Here is a 21,986-nt window from a genome sequence, read left to right as displayed (position 1 = left end):
GGGACTCAGTCTTCCCCTCTGCCTCCCACACCAATAAGGACTCCCGCCCTTCCCTCCCACACCAATAAGGACTCCCACCCTTCCCTCCCACAACAGTGTTGGATCCCATCCATCCACCCTCCCAAATTGGCGGGGACCCCATCCTAGTCAGCGACCTCCTTTCTCACATTGGTGGAGACATCCAGCCACATTCCCTCCCCTTTCCCTCAGGCGTCAGTCAGGGCATCCGCCTACTCCCCCTCCCTGTCAGTCAGGGCACGTACCCCCCCCACCCCACCTGCCATCGGTCAGGGCATGCAGCCCCACTCCCTGCCCACCAGTCAGGGCACACCCTCCACCCTTCCCCCATCAGTCAAACATCCCCATCCCCTTCCTGTCAGTCAGGGCATAAGCCCCCACTCTCCCCCATGACTCAGGGCATACAACCCCTCTTCCTCCCAGGTGCCTGGGAACACCAACTCCTCTGTATAACTAATCAGACCGTATGGGGATTTGGGAATACTGTAATTTGATTTTCGGTCCCAGTCTCTTCATCTGAACTCGTTGCTTTTTATTGTCATTTCGACGATAAACTGCTGGTAGAGTACACAGTAAAAACGAAACAACGTTCCTCCAGGACATGAAACAACACAAAACTAGACTAGACTACCTGAGACAACTCAAGGCTACACTAGACTGCATAAAACAACATAAAAACTACGCTATACTACATACCTACACAGGACTCCATAAACTGCACAAAACAGTGCAGGGCACGGAAGGAAATGAGCAGAATTCAGAATAAGAAGGCAAGCTGTAGGTGATAGGTGCAGCAGGTGAGGGGTGGGTGAAATGAAATAAGAAGCTTGCCGGGGGGGGGGGGGGGTTGGTGGAAGAAGTAAAGGGCTGAACAAAAATAATAATATGATAGGAAATGACAATGATATTTCAGTTTCAGAGCGAGCTGAGAGTTGTGGCCGACCTCGTGGGAAGAGGTGACCGGTTTATCTCGTCCAGTGTGGCCAGCCGGGCCCAAGATTTTCGCTCGACGGCCGCCCCACCCTTCTGCCTTCCCGCCCCGGTCCCGCCCCTTCCCCACCGCGCATGTGCAGAACTCATCAAGGCGCCCGCCGAGGCCTGGAGTAGCGCGCAGCGAGCTCGGGACGGCGGACGGCAGGTAGAGCTGCTCCGGGGGTGGGCTCAGGAGCGTCGGCGCGGTCAGAGCTGCTGGGCCGAGGAGCAGACGTTGGATTTAGTCCGGCTCTAGTCCGTGCCCACTGGTGCCATCGAGACCTCGTCGCGGTGTCTTTGTGTGTGACCCCTCCGCTGCCGTGTATATCAGGCTGGGGTGCTTGTATATGCTTGTACATAAACTCTACCTTAGAGACAAGTGCTTGCTTGCATTCTGGAGAGAAATGACAGAGCCCAACCCCCTTCACTGGTGAGTGTGAGATACAGTACAGGGATATGGTTAAAGTGTGAAACAGAATGCTGGAATTACTCAACAGGTAGGCAGCATCTTTGGAGACGGGAACAGATGAAACGTCGCGGTCTCTGTCGATGCCCTCGACCTAAGTGCCTTTTGCTTTCATTTCATTTGCTTTCTCTGGAGTTTTCTGTGCCAATATGTCCTGGCCAATATTTAACTCTTCACTGAGCTGACTACATTACCGTTTATGGCGACCTGCTTTATGCACTTCTCGATTGTTAAGTGCTTTAGAGTGCCCCGGGGTTGCCTAGGGCACAAAGAAATGCAAGTCTTTTGTTTCTTTTGGGTCTGTGTGCATGTCTGGGTTCCAGTCAGTATGAAACTCGAGCCCTCATCATCAGTTTGAGCTTCCTGCAGTGAAGTTGAGAAGGGTGATAATCGTCCAGTTTTGGAAATGGGAAAGACCTGGCTGTGTGTTAACATGATACCCCTGTCTCTGCTGCATCCTGTTAGCAAGGAGAACCTTACAACGATCAGGGCACAATGGTGTTTGCAGGGTTGAGGACTGATGATGGAGTGCTGGATGGGAGTGTTCATTGCCTCAAAATTATACAAATGTAAGGAATAGGAGGCCTCTTCCCTATTGAGTAAGATTACAACCAATCTTTTATCTTGATTCCTTTAACTGAGGCTGCTGGAGTGAAGGAGGAATTCTCAGTTTGACTCCTTATTTTGAGAGTGACCCACTGGTTCTAAAGATTCACCTGGGGAGCCATCATTTCTGTATCTACTCATTCAGGTCATGTAAAAGTTTTATTTATTTTGTCTTAGACCAGGTAGCCAGTCAATAATTTCTTCTTGTTCTCCCCCCCCCCCCCCCTTGGTTTTTAAATTGTGAGGTTGCATTTGCTGCCTTGCAGCTATATTCTTAGCTGTACTGTCTCCCTGTTTTCATCCATTTTTCATCTGGCTTTTCTACTTCCATAAACACAGAAACAAAGTTGCTGCTATTAACAGAACTTAATTTAGGTGAAAAAAAACATTGTGATTGATACAACAATGTATTAGCATGTGGGACACTTAATGTACATCTATACTGATTCTCCTTTAAAGTAAAGCATTCAAATAATGATCAACAGTATTTACATTAATATACAGTAATAAATCTAATCCGCTACAAATTCATTTTATTCACTGATCTCTACTACAATCTGCACTTTGACATTGCTGAAATGCCTTCTCAAGCAGAATAACTCCAGTAGTCCTTGTGCATCTTGTTTCATTCTGGTTCTTCTATATTTGTTACCTTGTTACATTTAATCGATCACCATCCTCCCAGTATCACCTCTATATATTTAACTGTATGAAATTTAACACCAGCAGAAACTACAGTCGCAGTTACTTTATATTGGTGTATTACTACTGAGCAAACTCTTGTTGCTTCTGAAACCTCTCTCTGTCTGCTTTCACACTGCCTTGCATCCTAGCTCCCACAGAGTGAGATTCCTGTGGACTCTGGCTGCCTCTTTTTTGCTGTAGTCACCGATAAGAGTTTCAGTTATCTTCTCTGAACAGTCTGTTCTGGATCATTGGCAAGGCTTTCAGCTCTGACACATCTTTCTCCACTCTGTCATGCTGGGCTGACGTTAATTTGTTCATGCCTGTTTTGTAACCTCCTGTCAAGGACCATTGGAGCTGCTTCCTTGTTGCAACACCATCATCTGTTCCTGATTTGACCAATCCAGTGATTCTGATATCATATGCATTCTTGGGCTGTGCAGTTGTTCTGAAACCTAGTGAACTGACCTTCTTGCAGTTCAAGCTGGTGACATGGACTCTTCCTCTGAACTAACTGACCTTGTTTTGAAATCAGCCCCATTGTTCAGAGAATTGAGTCTGGCTGATACTTTTCACTCTGGGTCTTTGACCTGTCATTGGCCCTGGATGGAATATTCCCTTTTGGAACCATCTGCTCCCCCTTCTCCCCACCAGGCCAGTTCTATGCTTTCTGTGGCATTTAGATTAGATTACGAGGACACTCAGTCCTCGTTTATTGTCATTTAGTAATGCATGCATTAAGAAATGATACAATGTTCCTCCAGTATGATATCACATAAACACAAGACAGACCAAGACTAACTGACAAAAACCACATAATTATAACATACAGTTACAACAGTGCAAAGCAATACCGTAATTTGATAAGAGCAGACCATGGGCACAGTAAAAAAAAAAGTCTCAAAGTCCCCAATAGCCCATCATTTCACGCAGATGGCAGAAGGAAGAAAAACTCTTCCTGCCGTGAACCTCCAACACGGCAAAACTTCCCAATGCAGCCTCTGGAAGCACCCGACCACAGCCAACTCTGAGTCCGTCCAAAAACTTCGAGCCTCCGACCAGCTTTCTGAGTACCGAGCACATCTCTGCTGAGCGCTTTGACCCCGCCAAGCAACAGGCAAAGCCAAGGATTCGGGGCCTTCCTCTCCAGAGATTTTTCGATCGCACAGTAGCAGCGGCAGTGAAACAGGCATGTCAGAAATTTCACCAGATGTTCCTCTGTGCTTCTCGCGTCCGTCTCCATCAAATCAGGATTGTGCACAGATAACAGATATTCATTCCTGGAGTGGCTGCTGCCCCCTGCCATCGCACCGCCATCTTCTCACGAATTTCACTGGACACTTACAGGAAATCTAACAACAACATTTCCTTGTCTTATCATGGTGATTGTCCACAGTGTCTGATGATGACAGTTTTTAGAGTGGAAAAGCTGTTGCACTGGGACAGTTACACATTCTCAAACTCAAAGTCTGAGTTCAGGGGTATGAAAAAGCGTCACAAGCTGGGGTCTTCCTTGATTGGAGTGGATTACCATGATGTCTTGTCTGCCTTGTCATACCCTTTACATTGTAGTACTGCTTTCCTAGCCTTTGGGTCTCACAGTAGATCTCATCTGCTCAGTCCACTGGAGCTGACTTCCCATACTAGGACAGGCATGTCCTGTCTCACCAGGCTACCCTCACCTGGTTTAGTTCAACTGTCAAAGTGGTGTACCAGGGTGTGTCTGCTGTCGCCAGCAAACAGCTACTTAGAGCCAAGTGTGAGAGCTGAGTGTTCAGTGGTGATCAAAGATGAGTGAGCTGCCCCAGAACGGACACAGTGAACCTCTTCACCTCAAGCTGCTACCCCTCCCTGGACACCCTATACACTCCTTATCTCTGCGAATAATTTCCTCAAACAATTCTCAAACAAATCGTGAAATTTGTTAACTTAGCAGCAGTACAATGTAATACATGATAAATTTAGAAGAAACAAATTACAGTAAGTGCATATGTATATTAAATAATAGTGCAAAAACAAATAATTTTTTAAAAAAGTGAGATCGTGTTCATGGGTTCAATGTCCATTTAGAATTTGGATGGCAGAGGGGATAAAGCTGTTCCTGAAACACTGAACATGTACCTTCAGGCTTCTGTACCTCCTTCCTGATGGTAACAATGAGAAGACGCTTGTCCTGGTTGATGGGTTTCCTTAATGATGGATGCTGCCTTTCTGAGGCACCGCTCCTTGAAGATGTCTTGGATACTATGGATGTTGGTGCCCATGATGGAGCTTACAACTTTTTGCAGCTTGCTTTGATTCAGTGTGGTAGACACCCCCGCCAACCACCCCCCCAGACCAGATAGTGATGCAGCCAGTCACAGTGCTCTCCTCAATACCTCTGTAGAAGTTTTCTAGGTGACCAAACAAATTTCCTCAAACTCCTAATGAAATATGGCCATTGGCTTGCCTTCTTTATAGCTGCATTGATATGTTGGGACCAGGTTAGGTCCTCAGATGCCCAGGAATTTAAAACTGCTCTCTCTCTCCACTTCTGATTTCTCCATGAGGATTGGTATGTGTTCCTTCATCTTACCCTTCCTGAAGTCCACAATCAGCTCTTTGGTCTTACTGACGTTGAATGCAAGGTTGTTGTTGTAACGCCACTCCACTAGTTGGCATGTCTCACTCCTGTATGCCCTCATGTCACCACCCGACATTCTACTAACAATGGTTGTATCATCAGCAAATTTATAGATGGTATTTGAACCATGCCTAACCACACAGTCATGGGTACAGAGAGAGTAGAGCACTGAGTTATGCAACACCCCTGAGGTGCACCAGTGTTGATCGTCAGCGAAGAGAAATCAAATACCCTGCTGCTACTTGCATGGTGATGGATTCTAGCGTTTTCTGTCTGCTACCCACCTTTCTTTAATCAGCTTTGGATTTTCTCAGTTCCCTGGGACATTTCCAGAATCAGAATCAGGTTTATTATCACCGGCATGTGTCGTGAAATTTGTTAACTTAGCAGCAACAGCAATATATAATGTAAAAAATAACAAGTGAATCAATTTTCAGTATATGTATGTTGAATAGACTAAAATTGTGCAAAAAACAGAAATAATTGTATATTAAAGAAGTGAGGTAGTGTTCACAGGTTCAATGTCCATTTCGGAAACCAGTGTCAGAGGGGAAGAAGCTGTTCCTGAATTGCTGAGTGTGTGCCTTCAGGCTTCTGTACCTCCCACCTGATGGTAACAGTGAATTCAAGCAACCTTGTAAAATTGCAACAATACAATCACCATCTGTGCAGCTGCTACTTCTAACACCAAGTAAAACAACAAATTAGGAAAGTAAATGATATATTGGTTTTATTGCAAGGGGGTTTGAGGACAAGAGTAGAGATGTCTTGCCCCAGTTATATGGGCCCCTGGTGAAGCTGTTCCTTGAATACTGTTGGGACTCCCTCCTGAAGGGAATGATTGATTCCTGTGATAGTTTTGTTGAATGGGGGAGATTAAACATACTGAATGTAGAAGAACAATGTGTAAACTTCTTAGGGAACTTGAAAGGTTGAATACAGGGTTGATATTTCTCCTGACTGGAGCTTTTCAATAGGGGTGTGGTGGGGAGGGGGACACAGTCTCAAAATAAGGTATTGGCTGCTGAAGACAGAAGGAGAAGAAATTTCTTTGCTCAGAAACCAGGCCCGCAGAGCTTCCAGGCGTAGAGAACTCCATAAGCTCACTGCCATCTAAACGTTTTCAAGTTGAGAGGCAAATATATTTTGAGGTATTCAGGAAATCAATGATATAATTCAGTATGGGAAAGCATCCAAGAGATAAAAGACTGGCAGTGTAGGCTCGAGTGTGCATATTCAAACCCAGCTCCTGGTTCATATGTTGTTTTTACCTTCATAATGTCCACCTTAGTCTGTCAGTGATACCGATGTAGACCACCATAGATGGACCTTGCAGCCATAGAGCACAAAAACAGGCCACTGTGTCCACACCAGTCACCTGTGTCTATCTACTCTGACCCCATTTACCACCATGTGATCTTAGTGCTGGTTATTCAAATCCTCATCAACGTAGTCTGTTCCAGAATACCCCCACCCCTCAGTGGAAAAAACTCTTCTTGATGTCCTCTCTAAACCCTGGTGTCTTCCCCCTTCCTTTCCAGTCCTGAAGAAGGGTCCCTGCCCGAAATGTCAATTATTCATTTCTACAGATACATCCTGTTGAGATACTCCAGTATTTTGTTTGTGTTGCTCTAAATCATGTCTTCCACTTTGATACCTCTGCTAGATGCGATAGGTGAATCCAGGTGCATGGGAAAGGTAAAGGCCAAAGAAGGAATCTGATAGAGGAGAGTGGACCATAGGAGAAATGGAAAAAGGAGGGGTACCAGGGGGAGGTGATAGGGAGGGGAGGAGAAGTAGTAAGAAGCCAGAGTGAGGAATAGAAGAAAAGGGAAGGGGGAAGGAAAATAAATTACAGGGAGAAATAGATGTTCATGCCATCAGGTTGAGGCTATCTATATGGAATATAAGGCATTGCTCCTCCATCCTGTGAGTGGCCTCATCGTGGCAAAAGAGGCTATGGACCAACTGGCATGTCAGAATGGCAATGGGGATAAGAATAGGAATTCAAATGGTTGGCCATTGGAAAGTTCTGCTTTTGGTGGAAGGGGCAGAGGTGCCCAACAGAGTGGTCCCTCAATTAGTCCAGTCTCATGAATGTAGAAGAGGCCACATTAGGACCCCAACAGATTTGCAGGTGGTGTTGCCTCACCTGGAAGGACTGTTTGGGGCCCTGAATGGAGGTGAATGAGAGGTGTAGCATTTCTGCCGCTTGCAGGGATTTGTGCCAGGAGGGACAGAAGAATGAACAGGGGTATCAGGGAGGGAGCGAACCCGGCAGAAATCAGTGTGGGGGAGGTTGGACGTAAGGATGTGGTGGTTGGGTCCTTTTGAAGATGGCAGAAGTTGTAGAGAATGATGTGTTCAATGCAGAGGCTCGAGGGGTAGTAGGTGAGGACAAGAGGAACTCTATCCCTGTTAAAACGGTGGGAAGTTGGGGTGAGCACAGATGTCCGGGAATTGGAGGAGATGCGGGTAAGGACAGCACCAATGGTGGAGGAGAGAAAACCCAATTCTTTGTAGGAGGTGGACATTGCTGATATCCTGTAAAGGAAATCCTCATCCTGGGAACAGATGTGATAGTGACGAAGTAACTGAGAAAAGGGAATAGCATTTTTACAGGGGACAGGGTGGGTAGGGTTACAGTCAACTTAACTGTGGGAAACAGTAGGTTTAGAAAAGATAGTTTGTCTCCAGAGATGGAGACAGATAGAGTAGCACCAATGCCATTGTCTGTAGCGCAGGAAGAGTTGAGTATTTTAAGGAAAGGCTTGGAACATGGACCCACTTGCTGCCTTATTTACCTGTGCTTCCAATACAAAGATTGCTGGACTTATACTTTAAGGTTCCTCTCTGCCTCAGTACTTCTTCACATCCTATCATTTGTGTGGTGTGTCCTAACTTCATTAGTACTCCTGAAAAGTATTATCTCAGATTGACCTGGATTTTACTCCCTTTTGCCATTTTTTAACCTACTTCACCTACACATTGGTATTATCCTGTAGACTGCTCTGCACATTGTTAACAACTCCACCAAAAATAGTGACATCTATGAACTTACCATGACTCCTACATCCATGTCCTTCTCATTCACCTATATTACAAAAAGCAATAGCAAGGATCACAGCACTAATCCCTGTGGAATGGTATCCAGTCGCGAAAACAACCTCTACCTTCACTGTTTCCTATTGTGAAACCAATTTTGGATCCAATTTGGCAGATTGGTCCTATGGGCTATCCTCCCATCTGAGCCTTGTCAAATGCCTATGTAAATCATGTCTACTGCACTGCTGTCATTAATACACTTTGAATATTTTGATAAGAAAACAGATTGGTCAAACAGGATTTGCCCCTGACAAAGCCATGCTTACTATCAGATCAGTCCCTGCTTTTCCAAGTGGTCTTCAATTCTATCTTCCAGATTTTTCCCCCAATAATCCTTCTACCGATACGAGACCCATACGTCCATAATTAGCAGGCTGTTCAGTGCTATCCTCCTTGAAAAGGGGGACCTCAATTGTCCTTCTGTAATCATCTGGTTCCTCACTTGTGGCCAAAGAAGATTTAAAATTCTCAGTCTGAATCCCAGCAAGCTCTTTCCTTGATAATTCAACCCTGTGATTTAAACCCACCAGATAGGCGGTGGGGTGGAGATATGTTTCTGTCAAAGGAGGTGCAAGGTGCTCCTTCCCTCCACTAGCCTGTAGGTCACCCTTGGGCAAGATATTGAACCTGCTTAGTTCCCAATCAGGGTTTCTTGACGCCATGGGAACAGGTGGATGGTTTTATGAACAGCCGGTGCGTATCACAAGACCTGTTATGCGAACACTGACACCAGACAGAAAAATTCTGAAGAATATTGACATTGGCTGGGATCACCTGCCCAGAAGAAGGCAATGGCAAACCACTTCTTGCCAGGAACAGTGGTGGTCATAAGACCACCATCACCCATGTCATAAGACATGGCACATGATGATGATGATGATGATGATGCAGCCTACCAAGGCACTGAGTACGTCCAGAGGCCTTTTCCCTTTGCTCCAATGACAAAGAATATTTCTTTAGCAAATACTGATGTAAAGCATTCAATTAAAATCTCACCTGTACCTTCAAGTTTCACACACGGATATCTCCTGTTCCAAATGCAATCTCAAACTTCAAAGTTTTTTAACAAAGTATGTATAAATTATACAACCTTGAGAGTTGTCTGCTTACAAGCAGCCACAATCCAAGAAACCTTAAAGAACCCAACATTGCCCAATGCGCAGAGAGAGGGGAGAAAGCACACATATCATGCAAACAATAGCATTCACAATAAAAGTGAGTCCATAGACATGAAGTCCAGAACAGGCCCACAGCCTCAGCCTTAGTGCAGTGAAGTGCAGAGTAAACATTGTGGAGCGGCAAGCAGAACTGGTCCAAGCCTCCCAGCGTTTAAATTGTCCAAACACTGGGTTGATTTTTGCACTAGGACTCTTGCCCTGGTTATACTTTCAGCCTCAACGTCATAATAAATCACCTTGATTTACTTTAATTCTGTCTGTGACAATTCTGTCTGTTTGTGACATTTTGTAATCTCTATTTGCCATTCTGACTTCCTTTTTAAGCAACACCCTATACTTTTTATGCTCTTGGTGGTCCTTCCCCTAGTTCCCTAAATAAAGCTTCTCTTTTTGTCTTTATCGAACCACTGATAACTAGTGTTTCCTGTACCTGGCTTTACATAGTGGCTATACCTTGCTATTTGAATGCTTCCCAGTATGCAGGTGTAGATTTGCCTGCATTTGCCAGCTGCTATCTTACTTTAATGAACTGTCCTTCCCACAATTTTATCCTTTATTTTCTGGTCAAATTCCTATCTTTTTCTATAACCCCCTTGAAATGTACGGAGTTATGGTCACAATCTTCAAAATGCTTTCCTGCCAACACTCCCTCTACTGACCAGCTATATTCCTCAAGGTAGGCTCAGTAATGCTCCATCCCCTCATTGGTTGATTTATATGCCATGTGGATAACACTCACTTGAACATACCTTAAAAAAAAATCCACCTCTTCTGAGCCTTTTATATCGAGGCAATCCCATGTATTACAATTAAATTGAAATCTTGTGGTATTCTCTTCCTATTTTCAACACATCTTTCCGTAGCCTGATTTCACAATCTTTCTTGGACACCTTTTTTCAATATTGAAGTAATATGTTCCTTGCCTAACATGCTCAGATGCTCAGCAGACTCTGTAAAAATATACATAGCTGTGTTCTCACCCTGAACTGGACCTTCTTTATTCCAAAAAAAAATCCACCTCTTCTGAGCCTTTTATATCAAGGCTTATATTAAACCCCCCTCTTTACTGTTCACAATCATTATCCATCCACTTAAAGCCACTTCTTCAGGTTGCCTCTTCATTTTCTCTGAACTAACAAGGAGTTGGGACACCACGTTGCAGCTGCAGACATTGGTTACACCACACGTCGGGGATATTGAATACAGTTCCCGTCACCACATTATGGAGTGTGGTAACAATAGAGATCGTGGAAGAGGTTCCCAGGATGTTGCTTGGAATGGGGGGGGGGGTGGGGGGTCTGTAGTTATCAAAAGCTATCTGATATAGGATTTACTCAAATTATCCTTTAGTAACTGCTGTCCACCCAATACTTTCCTTCCAGTAATACGTAGTTCCTGCTCCTGCCCATCATAAATCCTTGCTGAATCTTTGCTCTGTCTGCTGCAACTCTAGTTGGTTTGACTTTGGAGGCAATGAGATGAGTTTGTTACTGGTCATTAACCTTTATAATATTTGTTACAGCTCTTTCATCTGCAGGTATGTGTATGAATACTTGATAATAGCTGGGTTTACAACTGGACTGGAGCTTTAATCTGGAAACTTCCATCAGTTTGGTACGCCAGCAGAAAGCCCACTCCAAATTTCATGTGAGTTTCTGTCTACTTATTCTTCACTTTATCCAATATTCTTTGGTGATATTTGATCAATTTGGAATAAAAACAAACTCAGGAAGTCTAATAAATTATGTGAGCTAAACACTGAAGTAAATATTCTTATGGGCACCTGCAGTCCCAGAGACCCCACCCTCTCAGGTGGGTCCATCTGACATCTGGGTCCATCTCTCAGGATCATAGTGAGCTGGTCCCCATAGGTAGTCTCCAGGGGACCAGCCCAGAGGCATTAACACTGCCAAAACTGCCACTAAACAAGTGAAACATAAGTGAATCTGCAGATGCTGGAAATAAATAAAAACACAAAATGCTGGCAGAACTCAGCAGGCAAGACAGCATCTATGGGAAGAGGTAATGACGACGTTTTGGGCCGAAACGCTTCATCAGGAGAGTGACAATGTTTCGGGCCGAAGCATCGTCACTACCTTCTCCCATAGATGCTGTCTGGCCTGCTGAGTTCTGCCAGCATTTTGTGTTTTTATTTTTTTAATTTTTTTTTAACTAAACAAATGAGTTTATTTTGTGGCCAAATCTCCTCATTATAGACTTGAACCCATCCAATAATTTATTTCTATAGTAACGTTCCACGACTTTGGACTATGTTGTTGTAAGATGGACACTTTCATTCATTGCATTGTGTACTCTGGGACAATGAATACAACACAGTCTATTTTGTCCACTGGTCATGATGCTTCAAAGAACAGTATTCTTGGCCCCATTGTTCTTCTCTGGCCTTGTCGTCCCATAAGTTCAGTGATCATCCACTTCTTCTTGGGCACTGTTGCTCACTCCATGGTGCAGTTCTTCCTTGCAACCGCTCTGAAGCCTAAGGCCTTGAATCTGTTCCTGCTTTCCCCCCCCCCCCCACCCCCATCCTTGCACTATTAGCTAAAGGTACTACCTCCCTAAACCTACCTTAATGTTATGATTCATATTGTGTCAAACTCCTCTTTGCTGCAGGAAGAGTCAATTCAATAAACATATAAATCAGAGGAAAGAATACTTTTCCAGCAAAGCCCTTCTACCCTGAGAGTATAGTTCCTCTAGGGACCTTTCCCCAGTTGCAACTATCCCAAGACCTAGAAATGTACCTCCACACTAAAGCACGGTCCCATCTTCCTCCTCCTGCACTACCCAGCCTTAAGCCTTGCTCTACACCCACTCTATAATGTTCAGTCATCAGCCAGTGCAAGGCAGGGTGTGGTTTTGTGGCCTAACAATTGTGATCTGCTTTGGCCGAGGAGGTGTGGAAAGCTGCAGTGGTGAGGTCTGTTTCTGGGTGCTGAGTGACCTGCATTACATGACAGCAGAAAGTGTGATCCTTCTTGGGCTTAGTCAGACCCTCATTGGAGAATACAATGGATTTAGATGGTGGTGCGGAGAGTTTTGGTGGGGGGAAAGATTCTTGGTTTTTTAATGTTCCCACTTGTCTTTTGCAGACATGATCACTCTGACGGAGCTTGCTACTCTCTCGGAGAGTCAGTCCACTCATCGACTTCTCAAACCCTGGTGGGACGTTCTGATGGACTATTTTGTAGTGATTATGATGATGGTGTCCCTCTTGTCAGCCACCTTGCTCATTTCTAATGATAAAGTTGCATGTTTACCTTGTAACAATGTGCAAAGTCTGAACACCACACCAAGATGTTACGTAAATAATTCTCACATGGTGGATTCCAATACAAAGAAGATACAGAACGTGAACAAGAATGATCCCAGTTCCCAAGAATCCTCATCAACAACTAAGAAATCAAAAGGAGGCCATAAAACAAATTTGGATTTCCAGCAGTATGTTTACATCAGTCAAGTCTGCTACCAGAAGGCCTTGCCATGGTACTCCAAGTACTTTCCTTATGTAGCCCTTGTCCATTCCATTATTATGATGATCAGTGGCAATTTCTGGTTCAAATTCCCAAAAACCTCCTCCAAGGTGGAACATTTTGTCGCCATTCTGGGCAAGTGCTTTGAATCACCTTGGACCACCAAAGCAGTTTCTGAAACGGCCAATGAAGACTCTGAAAATAGCCAACATCGGACTAAAATGTTCCACTCAATGACACCGGAGCGCAGTGAGAACTCTGACACTTGTTCCTCATTCACTTCCTGCCCCGAAGTGACCTTTGAGCCTCCTGTCACTGGGTCGGCCTCAATGAATATCCTGGATAAGCAGGACGGTGAACAGGCTAAGGCTCTCTTTGAGAAGGTCCGCAAGTTCCGGGCCCACACTGAGGACGGAGACCTCATCTACAAGTTTTATGTCGGTCAGACAGTTGTCAAGGCTTTAAAATTTATGATCATTCTAATCTACACATTTACCTTTGTCAACTCGATCACGTTTGAACACATCTGCAAGCCCAAGATCAAAAACGTCACAGGCTATTCTGTTTTCTTCTGCACTCACAGTATGGCCTACATGCTGCAGAAGCTGCTCATCACCTATATCATTTTGATCGCACTCTATGGATTGGTGTGTCTCTACACATTGTTCTGGCTGTTCCGAGGCTCTTTGAAAGAATATTCCTTTGAGAAGGTGCGTGAGGAGAGTAATTTCAGTGACATTCCTGATGTTAAGAACGATTTTGCTTTTTTGTTGCACATGGTAGACCAATATGACCAACTCTATTCCAAGAGGTTTGCCATTTTTCTGTCTGAAGGCTGTGAGAGCAAACTACTGGAGATGAACCTTAACCATGAGTGGACTTACGAGAAGTTGAGGCAGCATGTGTCCAAAAATAGCCAAGGGAAGCTCGAACTGCAACTCTTCATGTTGTCTGGAATTCCAAAAGCTGTATTTGACATGAGTGATCTGGAGGTTCTGAAGCTGGAGCTGGTTCCTGATGTGAAACTGCCTGCTAAAATATCTCAGATGGCAGCTCTGAAGGAGCTCTATCTTTACCATTGCCCTGCAAAAGTCGATCAAATTGCCTTCAATTTCCTCAGAGATCACCTTCACATCTTGCATGTCAAATTCACTGATATTTGTGAGATCCCTTTGTGGGTATACTCACTCAAAAACCTGGGGGAACTGCATCTTTCTGGCAATCTGAATTCTGAAACCAACAAGGCCATTGGGCTGGAGTCCCTAAAGGAACTGAGGCACCTCAAAATTCTTATCCTGAAGAGCAACCTCTCCAAAATCCCCTCCAATGTCATGGAACTTGCTACTCACTTATCTAAATTGGTTATTCAGAATGATGGCACAAAGTTACTGGTCTTTAATAATTTGAAGAAGTTAGCCACTCTGTCTGAGCTTGAGCTGCAGAATTGTGAGCTTGAGAGAATCCCACATGCAGTATTCAGCCTTCCTAACCTTCAGAAACTAGACCTGAAATTCAATAATATCCAAACCATTGAGGAGATTGTTAGTTTCCAGTACCTCAAAAGGCTTTCATGCCTCAAACTTTGGCACAACTCTATCGTCTCCATTCCTACAACCATTGGTCTCATCAAAAACCTTGAGCAACTTTTCTTAAACAACAACAAACTGGAGTCTTTGCCCAGTGCTCTGTTCACCCTCAGAAAGTTAAGGCAGCTGGATCTCAGCCACAATCTACTTACAACTATTCCCCAAGACATTCAGTTACTCCAGAACCTGCAGCATTTCTCCATCACCAAAAACAAGGTTGAGACCCTGTCTGTTCACCTCTTCCAGTGCCTAAAACTAAAGACTTTACAACTTGGTCAAAATTCGATCAACTGTATTCCCCCTGAAATTGGACAGTTGACACAACTCACTCACTTGGAGCTGAAAGGTAATCACTTGGAAAAAATTCCACCTGAGATCGGCTACTGTGCATTACTGAAAAAGACCAATCTTATTGTTGAGGATATATTGTTTGATCGCCTGCCCACTGAGGTCAAAGATAATCTTACAGAACAAGATTTTTCTTCTGTTGTTTAAATTGCCTTCCTGAAGTTGCGGGAAATTTCTATTCTTGAATCGATTATCAAGTGCTGCAACTCCAGAAAGATTTTTAAGTCACCTAAAATTCACTTGAAAGAATGAGACCCAAAGGGAAAACTCCACTGGTTTGGAAAATGGACTGTTGATTTGAATTAGAATTAATTCAGAAAGCCAAAAGCAAAATATTGCAGATGCTGGAAATCTGAAATGCACTGGAAGTACTCAGCAGGTCGTTACCTTGTAAGGCTATCGACTTGAAACAGGCAGAAGAAAATCTCAGATTATGGAATCTGCAGCAAGAAACAAACTGCTGTAGAAAGTCAGTGAGTCAAGCAGAATCTGATGCAAGGTCACAACCTGAAATGTTGATAATCTCTGTGCCTCTCCACAGATGCTGCCTGACCTAGTGGGTTCCTCTGGTAGTTCGTGTTTTGCATCATCATGAAGTATTAACTTTTGCTCTCTGATCCTGCTATGTCCTTATGGTTTATTGCTAATTCAGCTATGTCACATTGTTCTTCAAAGCTAAGACCTTTTAAAGGTCCTTGATCTAGGTACTGCCTGCTGCACATACTGAGAGGTCTGCAGTGAGCTACCCAATTAGTGCATCTTTGTGTTTGACCTTAGCAAGGAGTCAGTTGGAGAGGGTTTCTGACATCCAAGAGGAGTGAGGGGGGAAATCTAGTTACTCACAAGCTCAGAAGTTAACAGAGGGACAGAAAGGGAAAGATGTATAAAACATAGGGCAATTGTCTGAAGCACAGTGAATAGAATTGATTAAACATTTCAGAAGCAAAGAACTGCAAATCCAGAAATTAAAAAAAATAACGAGGGATGTGCACACACACACGTACTTAAAGTGACACACATGCACATATATATGTATGTACAGTAGTATCTCAGTATCTGTAGAGGGGGAAACAAAATTAATGTTTTGTATTGAAGGCCCCAAAAGGTTAATTCCTCTCCCCATAAATGCCACCATACTTATTGAGTAGTTTTAATATCCTATTTTATTTTAATTGTTTAGAACCTATGGCATTTCTTTAACTCACAGTTTCTCCATTTGTCTATCTTACTTTATTTTCCCCTTTTTTCTGCACACATCAATTTCTGTTCCATCTGTTTTATGCTCTTGCTCTCACTCTCTCTTACTATCTTGTGACCTACTCTTCAGAAATGCCTTTTAATATTAAAAACCAGAAACTGCTGACAAGACCCTGCATGGTGTGAAGCAAATGACCGAGCTGCAGTTTTGGTGCAATCATGTCATCAGAACTGGAAGGTATTAGTGGCGAGAACAGAGCTACTTTAAAGAACAATAATCACAGACTGAACTTGCTGCTTCAACCTGCAGCTGAGCTTCTTTTAATACCTCCCATCGGAATATGCGGAGCAGCTTCAATGAAGCAGAGCCGGCATAATTTCAACATGGGTGGGAGTCTGATAGTTGGACTTTATTCTCAGTTGGCCAGTAAAAAGAAAGTAAATACTGAAGGAAGCATTTTCATAAAGTTAACCCTTTAAGATTTAAACTGGGCTGATAATCAGTAAGTTAGAGATGAGTAATTGTACAGTTACTGTTTGATATGATTGAGATAGGTAATCTAGCACAGCATGATTAATTGTGATTGTCTGTCATTGTGACAAAACAGTGATCAAATCACTTAAGCGAAAAATTGGCAGTAGGATGAAACAAAGCATTTAATAGTCCAAGGGCTGGACAAGTTCTGATTATTTAAGTAAAGTTTGATCAGTGATGATGAGATAATTTAGCAAATATTCAGAGATTCTTGGAATTGGATTGAGATTAAAGACAACATGAAGCTCTCTGGATTACCCTCTTCTATATGCAACTCTTCTACAAACAGAGGCAGAAAATAATCTAACGGAAGCACATGATGCTCCAAGGAAAGGGGAAGAATTGGTTTCACCAGCAAACCTGCTATAGCCAGGGTATACGTCTCATCAGTGGATTTTCAAATGCTCATCATCTGTATGTGATTTTTATGTGGAAATAAATTTAAAGTAGAATCTAGCTTTGATTGACTGTTCAGAAGGAGTATTATTTCCTGCTGTCTTTCAGTGTTAGAGGGTCAGGAGGTGTTAAACACCAAGAAGTTTCATGTAGTTACACAAAGAAGGTGGATTTAGTAAAGGAGGATCAACAAGGGTAGGTCTTACACAGTGAGCAGTGCAACAAAGGGATCTGGTCCATAATTCATTGAAAGTGGTGTCATCAGTTGTTAGGGTTGTAAAGAAAGCACATTGACCTTAATAGATCAAAGTACTGAGTACAGGAGCAGGATGTTATGTGAAGTTGTATAAGACATTGGTGAAGCCTAATTTAGAGTATTGTGTGCACTTTTGGTCACTCACCTACCTACAGGAAAGATGTAAATAAGATTGAAAGAGTACAGAGAAAATTTACAAGGATGTTGTCAGGACTGGAGGACCCGAGACATAATGGAAGATGGAACAGGTTAGAACTTCATCCCCTAGAATGTAGGGGAGATTTGATAGAGGAATACAAAATTATGAGGGCTATAAGTAGGGTAAATGCTTTTTTCACTGAGGTTGGGTGAGACTACAACCAGAGGTTATGGGTTAAGAGTGAAAGGTGAAATGTTTAAGGAGAACATGAGGGGAAACTTCTTCACTGAGAAGCCTGTGAGACTATGGAATGAACTGCCAGTGCGTGGCAAATGCAATTTTAATTTCAATGTTTAAGTGAAATTTGAATATCTACATCGATGGGAGGGGTATGATGGGCTGTGGTCCGAGTGTGGGTCAATGGGAATGGCTAGTTTAAATGGTTTGGCATGAACTAGATGGGCCAAAGGGCCCGTTTCTCTAAAGGTTAACAGGATTCTATTACTCTAAAAGATATGCTGATTGTATGGTTTTAAAATATAGGAATTATTAAGTGATCAACACAATACAAAATGAATTAGATCGAAGTACAAAACATAGTAAAAGTCATAAGGCACTTTATCTAAAGGTGTGAATTACTTGTAACAAGATGTGACAGATAAAGTTAAGTAGATATCATCTACTAACCATGATAAACACATGTTGCAAGATAAAGGCTGGGAGCTTAATATTCTATACCCTTCAGGAATGTAGATAAAATGGGGCAGTGCTAATAATAAAGGCTGACATCAATAACGTGATCTTTACAAACACTTAAGCAGAACTTTAACAAAGAAATCATTGACCGTGCCCTTTGTTTATTTATTGACATACAGGTATTTATTTATTGGAGCATGTTTATTAGTAAGGAAATAAAGTTGTTTTTAACATGGGTAATGTATGCGTTACCCACCAATAATCATGCGTCGGACTGGAGAAGGTTATTTTAAAAGTGGTCATATCTAATGAGGCAGGATTACTTCGTTGTTTCATAGCAAAGAATATTTGAAACAGTAGTTTGTGTTTCAGGACTGAAAAGGAAGGGTCTTGGCCTGAAACGTCAACTGTTTATTAATTTCCATAGATGTTGCCTATTGAATTCGTCCAGTTTTTTTTTTGGTGTTCTGCTGTAGATTTTCAGCATCTGCATAATTTCTTGTAAGTACAGCTCCAAGAGTCCTAAGAGTGGCCACTGTGTGTACACCACATACAGATAGATGTGCAGTTTAAATTTGGCATCATGCTCAGCACAAACATCATGGCCCAAAAGGTCTTTTCCTGTTCTGTACCATTTTACTTAACATGCTCAACTTGCAATTCAGTTTGAGAGCAGCAAATCCAGGAATAAGTCTAAGGCCATAAAATAATTTTTAAAGGTACATTGAGTGATAAAGATACTGATTTATTATTATAACATATTAAGATACAATAAAAAAATGTCTTGCAAATTGTCACAGATCAAATCATTACACAGTTCAAGGAGTTAAAGCCTTGTTTCACAGTACAGGTAAACAATACAAGATCATAATGAGGTGGATTGTGAGGTCAAGTCCATTTTATCATACTGGAGAATCATTTACTAGTCTTTCTACAGTAGGGTACAAGCTATCCTTCAGCCTGGTGGTATGTGCTTTCAAGCTTTTGTATCTTCTGCCCAATGGAAAATGTCTGATGTGGGGGGGGGGGGGTGGTCTTTCAATGTCCTGGTTGCTTTACTTGAGGCAGCTTGCTTTGGACTAATTGGCTTAAGTGAACAAGAAACTTAGATTAACAGACAAGTGGTAAACCTCTAAAGGTGGAATGGGATTTGTTTTGACTGAATTGGCCAGAATAGTATGGCTTGGCCCTACCATGTTTGGAGTTGATTTGGTTGTCTTAACGCAGAAGAATAGAATGGAGTGTATTCAATCTGGGTTCAACTGGATGGGTAATATTTACCTGACGTATTGTAGGTACGTATTGGAATAGGAGAGGTTTGGAATTTGGTGGTCTGACCCAGGTTCAATCTTATGATAGAAGATCCTGGCTTTTCTGGGTGGAATAAAATGTGATAGGCTTGCTTGGCATTTAAAGGTGTATAATCTGAATATAGGCTAACTAACTCAATCTACCTTTTGATATCAGACCTACCAGCTCTTAAATCAATCTTGCAAGCCTTTGTTGCACTTCCTGTATGGAAGCAATCATCATTCCTCGGATAAGGAAACTAAAACAGCTTTTGCAACTCTGGACTGGATCTCACTAAGGCCTGTTTGAATGCCCCTGTACTCTTGCAATGAAAAGCTTTCTAAATGACTGCTGCAACTGAGTCCTTACTTTTAGCAAGGCCACCCAAAGCCATACATAACCCATATCTACCCGCAAGATATGGACTGCATGCCAAAGCAGCACACAAAATGCTGGAGGAACTCTGCATATCAGGCAACATCTATGGAGATAAACAGTTGACGCATTGTTTCAAGACCCGTCATCAGTTGGAAAGGAAGGGTGAAGACACTGGGCGGGGGGAAGAGGACAAGGTAGAAGGTGATAGGTGAAGGGCTGCAGATGGAGGACTCTATAGGAGGAGAGTGGACTGCGAGATAAAGGAAAGAAGGGGCACTGGGGGGAGGTGATAGGCAAGTGATGAGAAGAGATAGGTCAGAGTGGGGAATGGAAGATGACGGCAGGAGGAAGGGATTTTTTTTTATTACCGGAAGGAGAAATCAATATACATGCTGTCAGGTTCGCGGTTACCCAAATAGAATACAAGGTGTTGCTCCTTCCAATGAGGCCTCATAGTCACAGGAGGCGGCCGTAGATCGACATATCGGAACGTGAATGGGGATAGGAATTAAGAAGGTTGGCTAATGGGAAATCCTGCTTTTGGCAGATGGAGTGGAGGTACTCAATAAAGTGGTTCCCCAGTTTACATCAGGTCTCACCAATGTAGAGGAGGCTGCATCAGGAGCACCGGATAAACAACCCCGATAGATTCACGGATTAAGTGTTGCCTCACCTGGGAGGATACTTTGGTCTTTGATTGGAGGGGAATGGACAGATGTAGCATTTATGTCGTTTGCAGGATTGTGTACTAGGAGGGAGGCGAATGAACAAGGGAATCGCTGAGGGAGCGATCCCTGCAGAAATCAGAGGGGGAAGGAGGAGTAAAGATGTGTTTGATGGTAGGTGAGGACAGGAGGAACTCTATCCCTGTTAAAGTGATGGGAAGATGGGTGAGCGTAGATGTCCGGGAAATGGAGAAGATGCGGGTGAGGGAAGCATCAATGGTTAGTAGAAGGGACGATTGATCTGGTTCCAGGTTGGAGAATCCCGCTGAGGAGGCTCTTGATGCCCGAGGGAGGGTGAACAGGGCGTGGGGGATGGTTAAACTAGAGTTGCCGGGGGATGGGAACCAGCACAGATAGTGGAGTGGTTGTAGAGAAAGATTTTGTTAAACCTACATACAAAGTCAGGAATCAATAAGTCAAGCATGGTGGGACTAATGTTCTGAACTGCGAGGAGTGTTGTAGGAAAGGTGGATGAGCTTAAAGCCGAAGGACGGAGCTGCGCAGGCGGGAAGGCGGAGCCGAGCGTCGGGCATCCGCAGGAGGGGGAGGGGCGGCAGCTGGGTCTCATGCGCATGCGCGCTCCCTCCGCATCTTGAGCTAAGATGGCGGCCTCCTCCTTGGAGCAGAAGTTGTCGCGTCTGGAAGCCAAGCTGAAACAGGAGAACAGGGAGGCGCGGCGCCGGATCGACCTCTCCCTCGACATGAGCTCGCCTTCCAGCCCGAGGAGACCCCGACCAAGTAAGCAAAGAGGCCGGTGGTCTGGGGAGGGGGTGTGTCGGCCCAGTGCCCGAGGCGCAGGATCGGACCCCACAGTGCCCTGACAACGGAAACCAGGCCGCGTCATCTCTAGAGGAGGTATCCACCACGACAGACAGCTATTCTGACCAATCAGAATGGCTGCCTGCGTCAGAATCTGTGTAAATCCTCTTTACGGCCCAATCAGATCAGGGCATAAATGGGATTGCTGTTGGGCTTATATTGTGACAAGTCGAGGTGGAGGAACCAACCTGTCCTCCTCCGAATGTCCTTCTCGCAGCCACCACATCGCACATGTGGCAGAAGCCACGACAGGACCCCTTCTACTGCTCGGTGGTGGTGGCAGCCGTGGGATGTGTTTTTAATTGCCCACCATTGAGGCCAATCGAGCCTCAGAGACACCCGTCAGTCAGATTGACCGGCCAATCTATCCCACATACGTGCTTCCTGTGGGGTTGGCTGTAGACGGAAATGGTTCTGCCCCCAGGCTCGTCGGGCCCTGTGGCCTGTTTATTTATAAACAGCCCTGGCCAGCTGAGGT

The 21,986-nt window shown here is 43.8% G+C and overlaps 2 protein-coding genes across 4 annotated transcripts in view; both read left to right on the top strand.

The window, feature by feature from the left end:
- Window positions 1–1,087: 1,087 nt before the first annotated feature.
- On the top strand, window positions 1,088–17,265 carry LOC132406436 (volume-regulated anion channel subunit LRRC8D-like). Of its 2 annotated transcripts, none has more exons than XM_059992087.1 (3): window positions 1,088–1,156; window positions 11,175–11,299; window positions 12,763–17,265. In XM_059992087.1, the coding sequence occupies exon 3, from the start codon at window positions 12,765–12,767 to the stop codon at window positions 15,222–15,224; it is 2,460 nt and encodes an 819-aa protein (XP_059848070.1). In that variant the 5' UTR covers window positions 1,088–1,156; window positions 11,175–11,299; window positions 12,763–12,764; the 3' UTR covers window positions 15,225–17,265. The 2 variants fall into 2 exon arrangements, with proteins under 2 accessions (XP_059848070.1, XP_059848069.1); XM_059992086.1 differs by having other exon boundaries at window positions 1,094–1,420.
- Window positions 17,266–19,362: 2,097 nt separating this feature from the next.
- The window catches only part of map2k7 (mitogen-activated protein kinase kinase 7), a 103,635-nt gene continuing 101,011 nt past the window's right edge, over window positions 19,363–21,986 (top strand). The window contains exon 1 of one of the 2 annotated variants that reach the window (XM_059992082.1): window positions 19,363–21,427. In XM_059992082.1, the coding sequence (XP_059848065.1) occupies window positions 21,292–21,427 (136 nt within the window). In that variant the 5' untranslated portion in view covers window positions 19,363–21,291. The remainder of the gene's footprint in view (window positions 21,428–21,986) is intronic. The other variant, XM_059992083.1, reaches the window with a different exon arrangement.

The sequence above is a fragment of the Hypanus sabinus genome, chromosome 16 (assembly GCF_030144855.1).
Source record: "Hypanus sabinus isolate sHypSab1 chromosome 16, sHypSab1.hap1, whole genome shotgun sequence".
NCBI classification, from domain to species: Eukaryota; Metazoa; Chordata; class Chondrichthyes; order Myliobatiformes; family Dasyatidae; genus Hypanus; species Hypanus sabinus.
The sequence above is the reverse complement of the archived record's forward strand: the minus strand, read 5'-3'. Positions and strand labels throughout refer to the sequence as shown.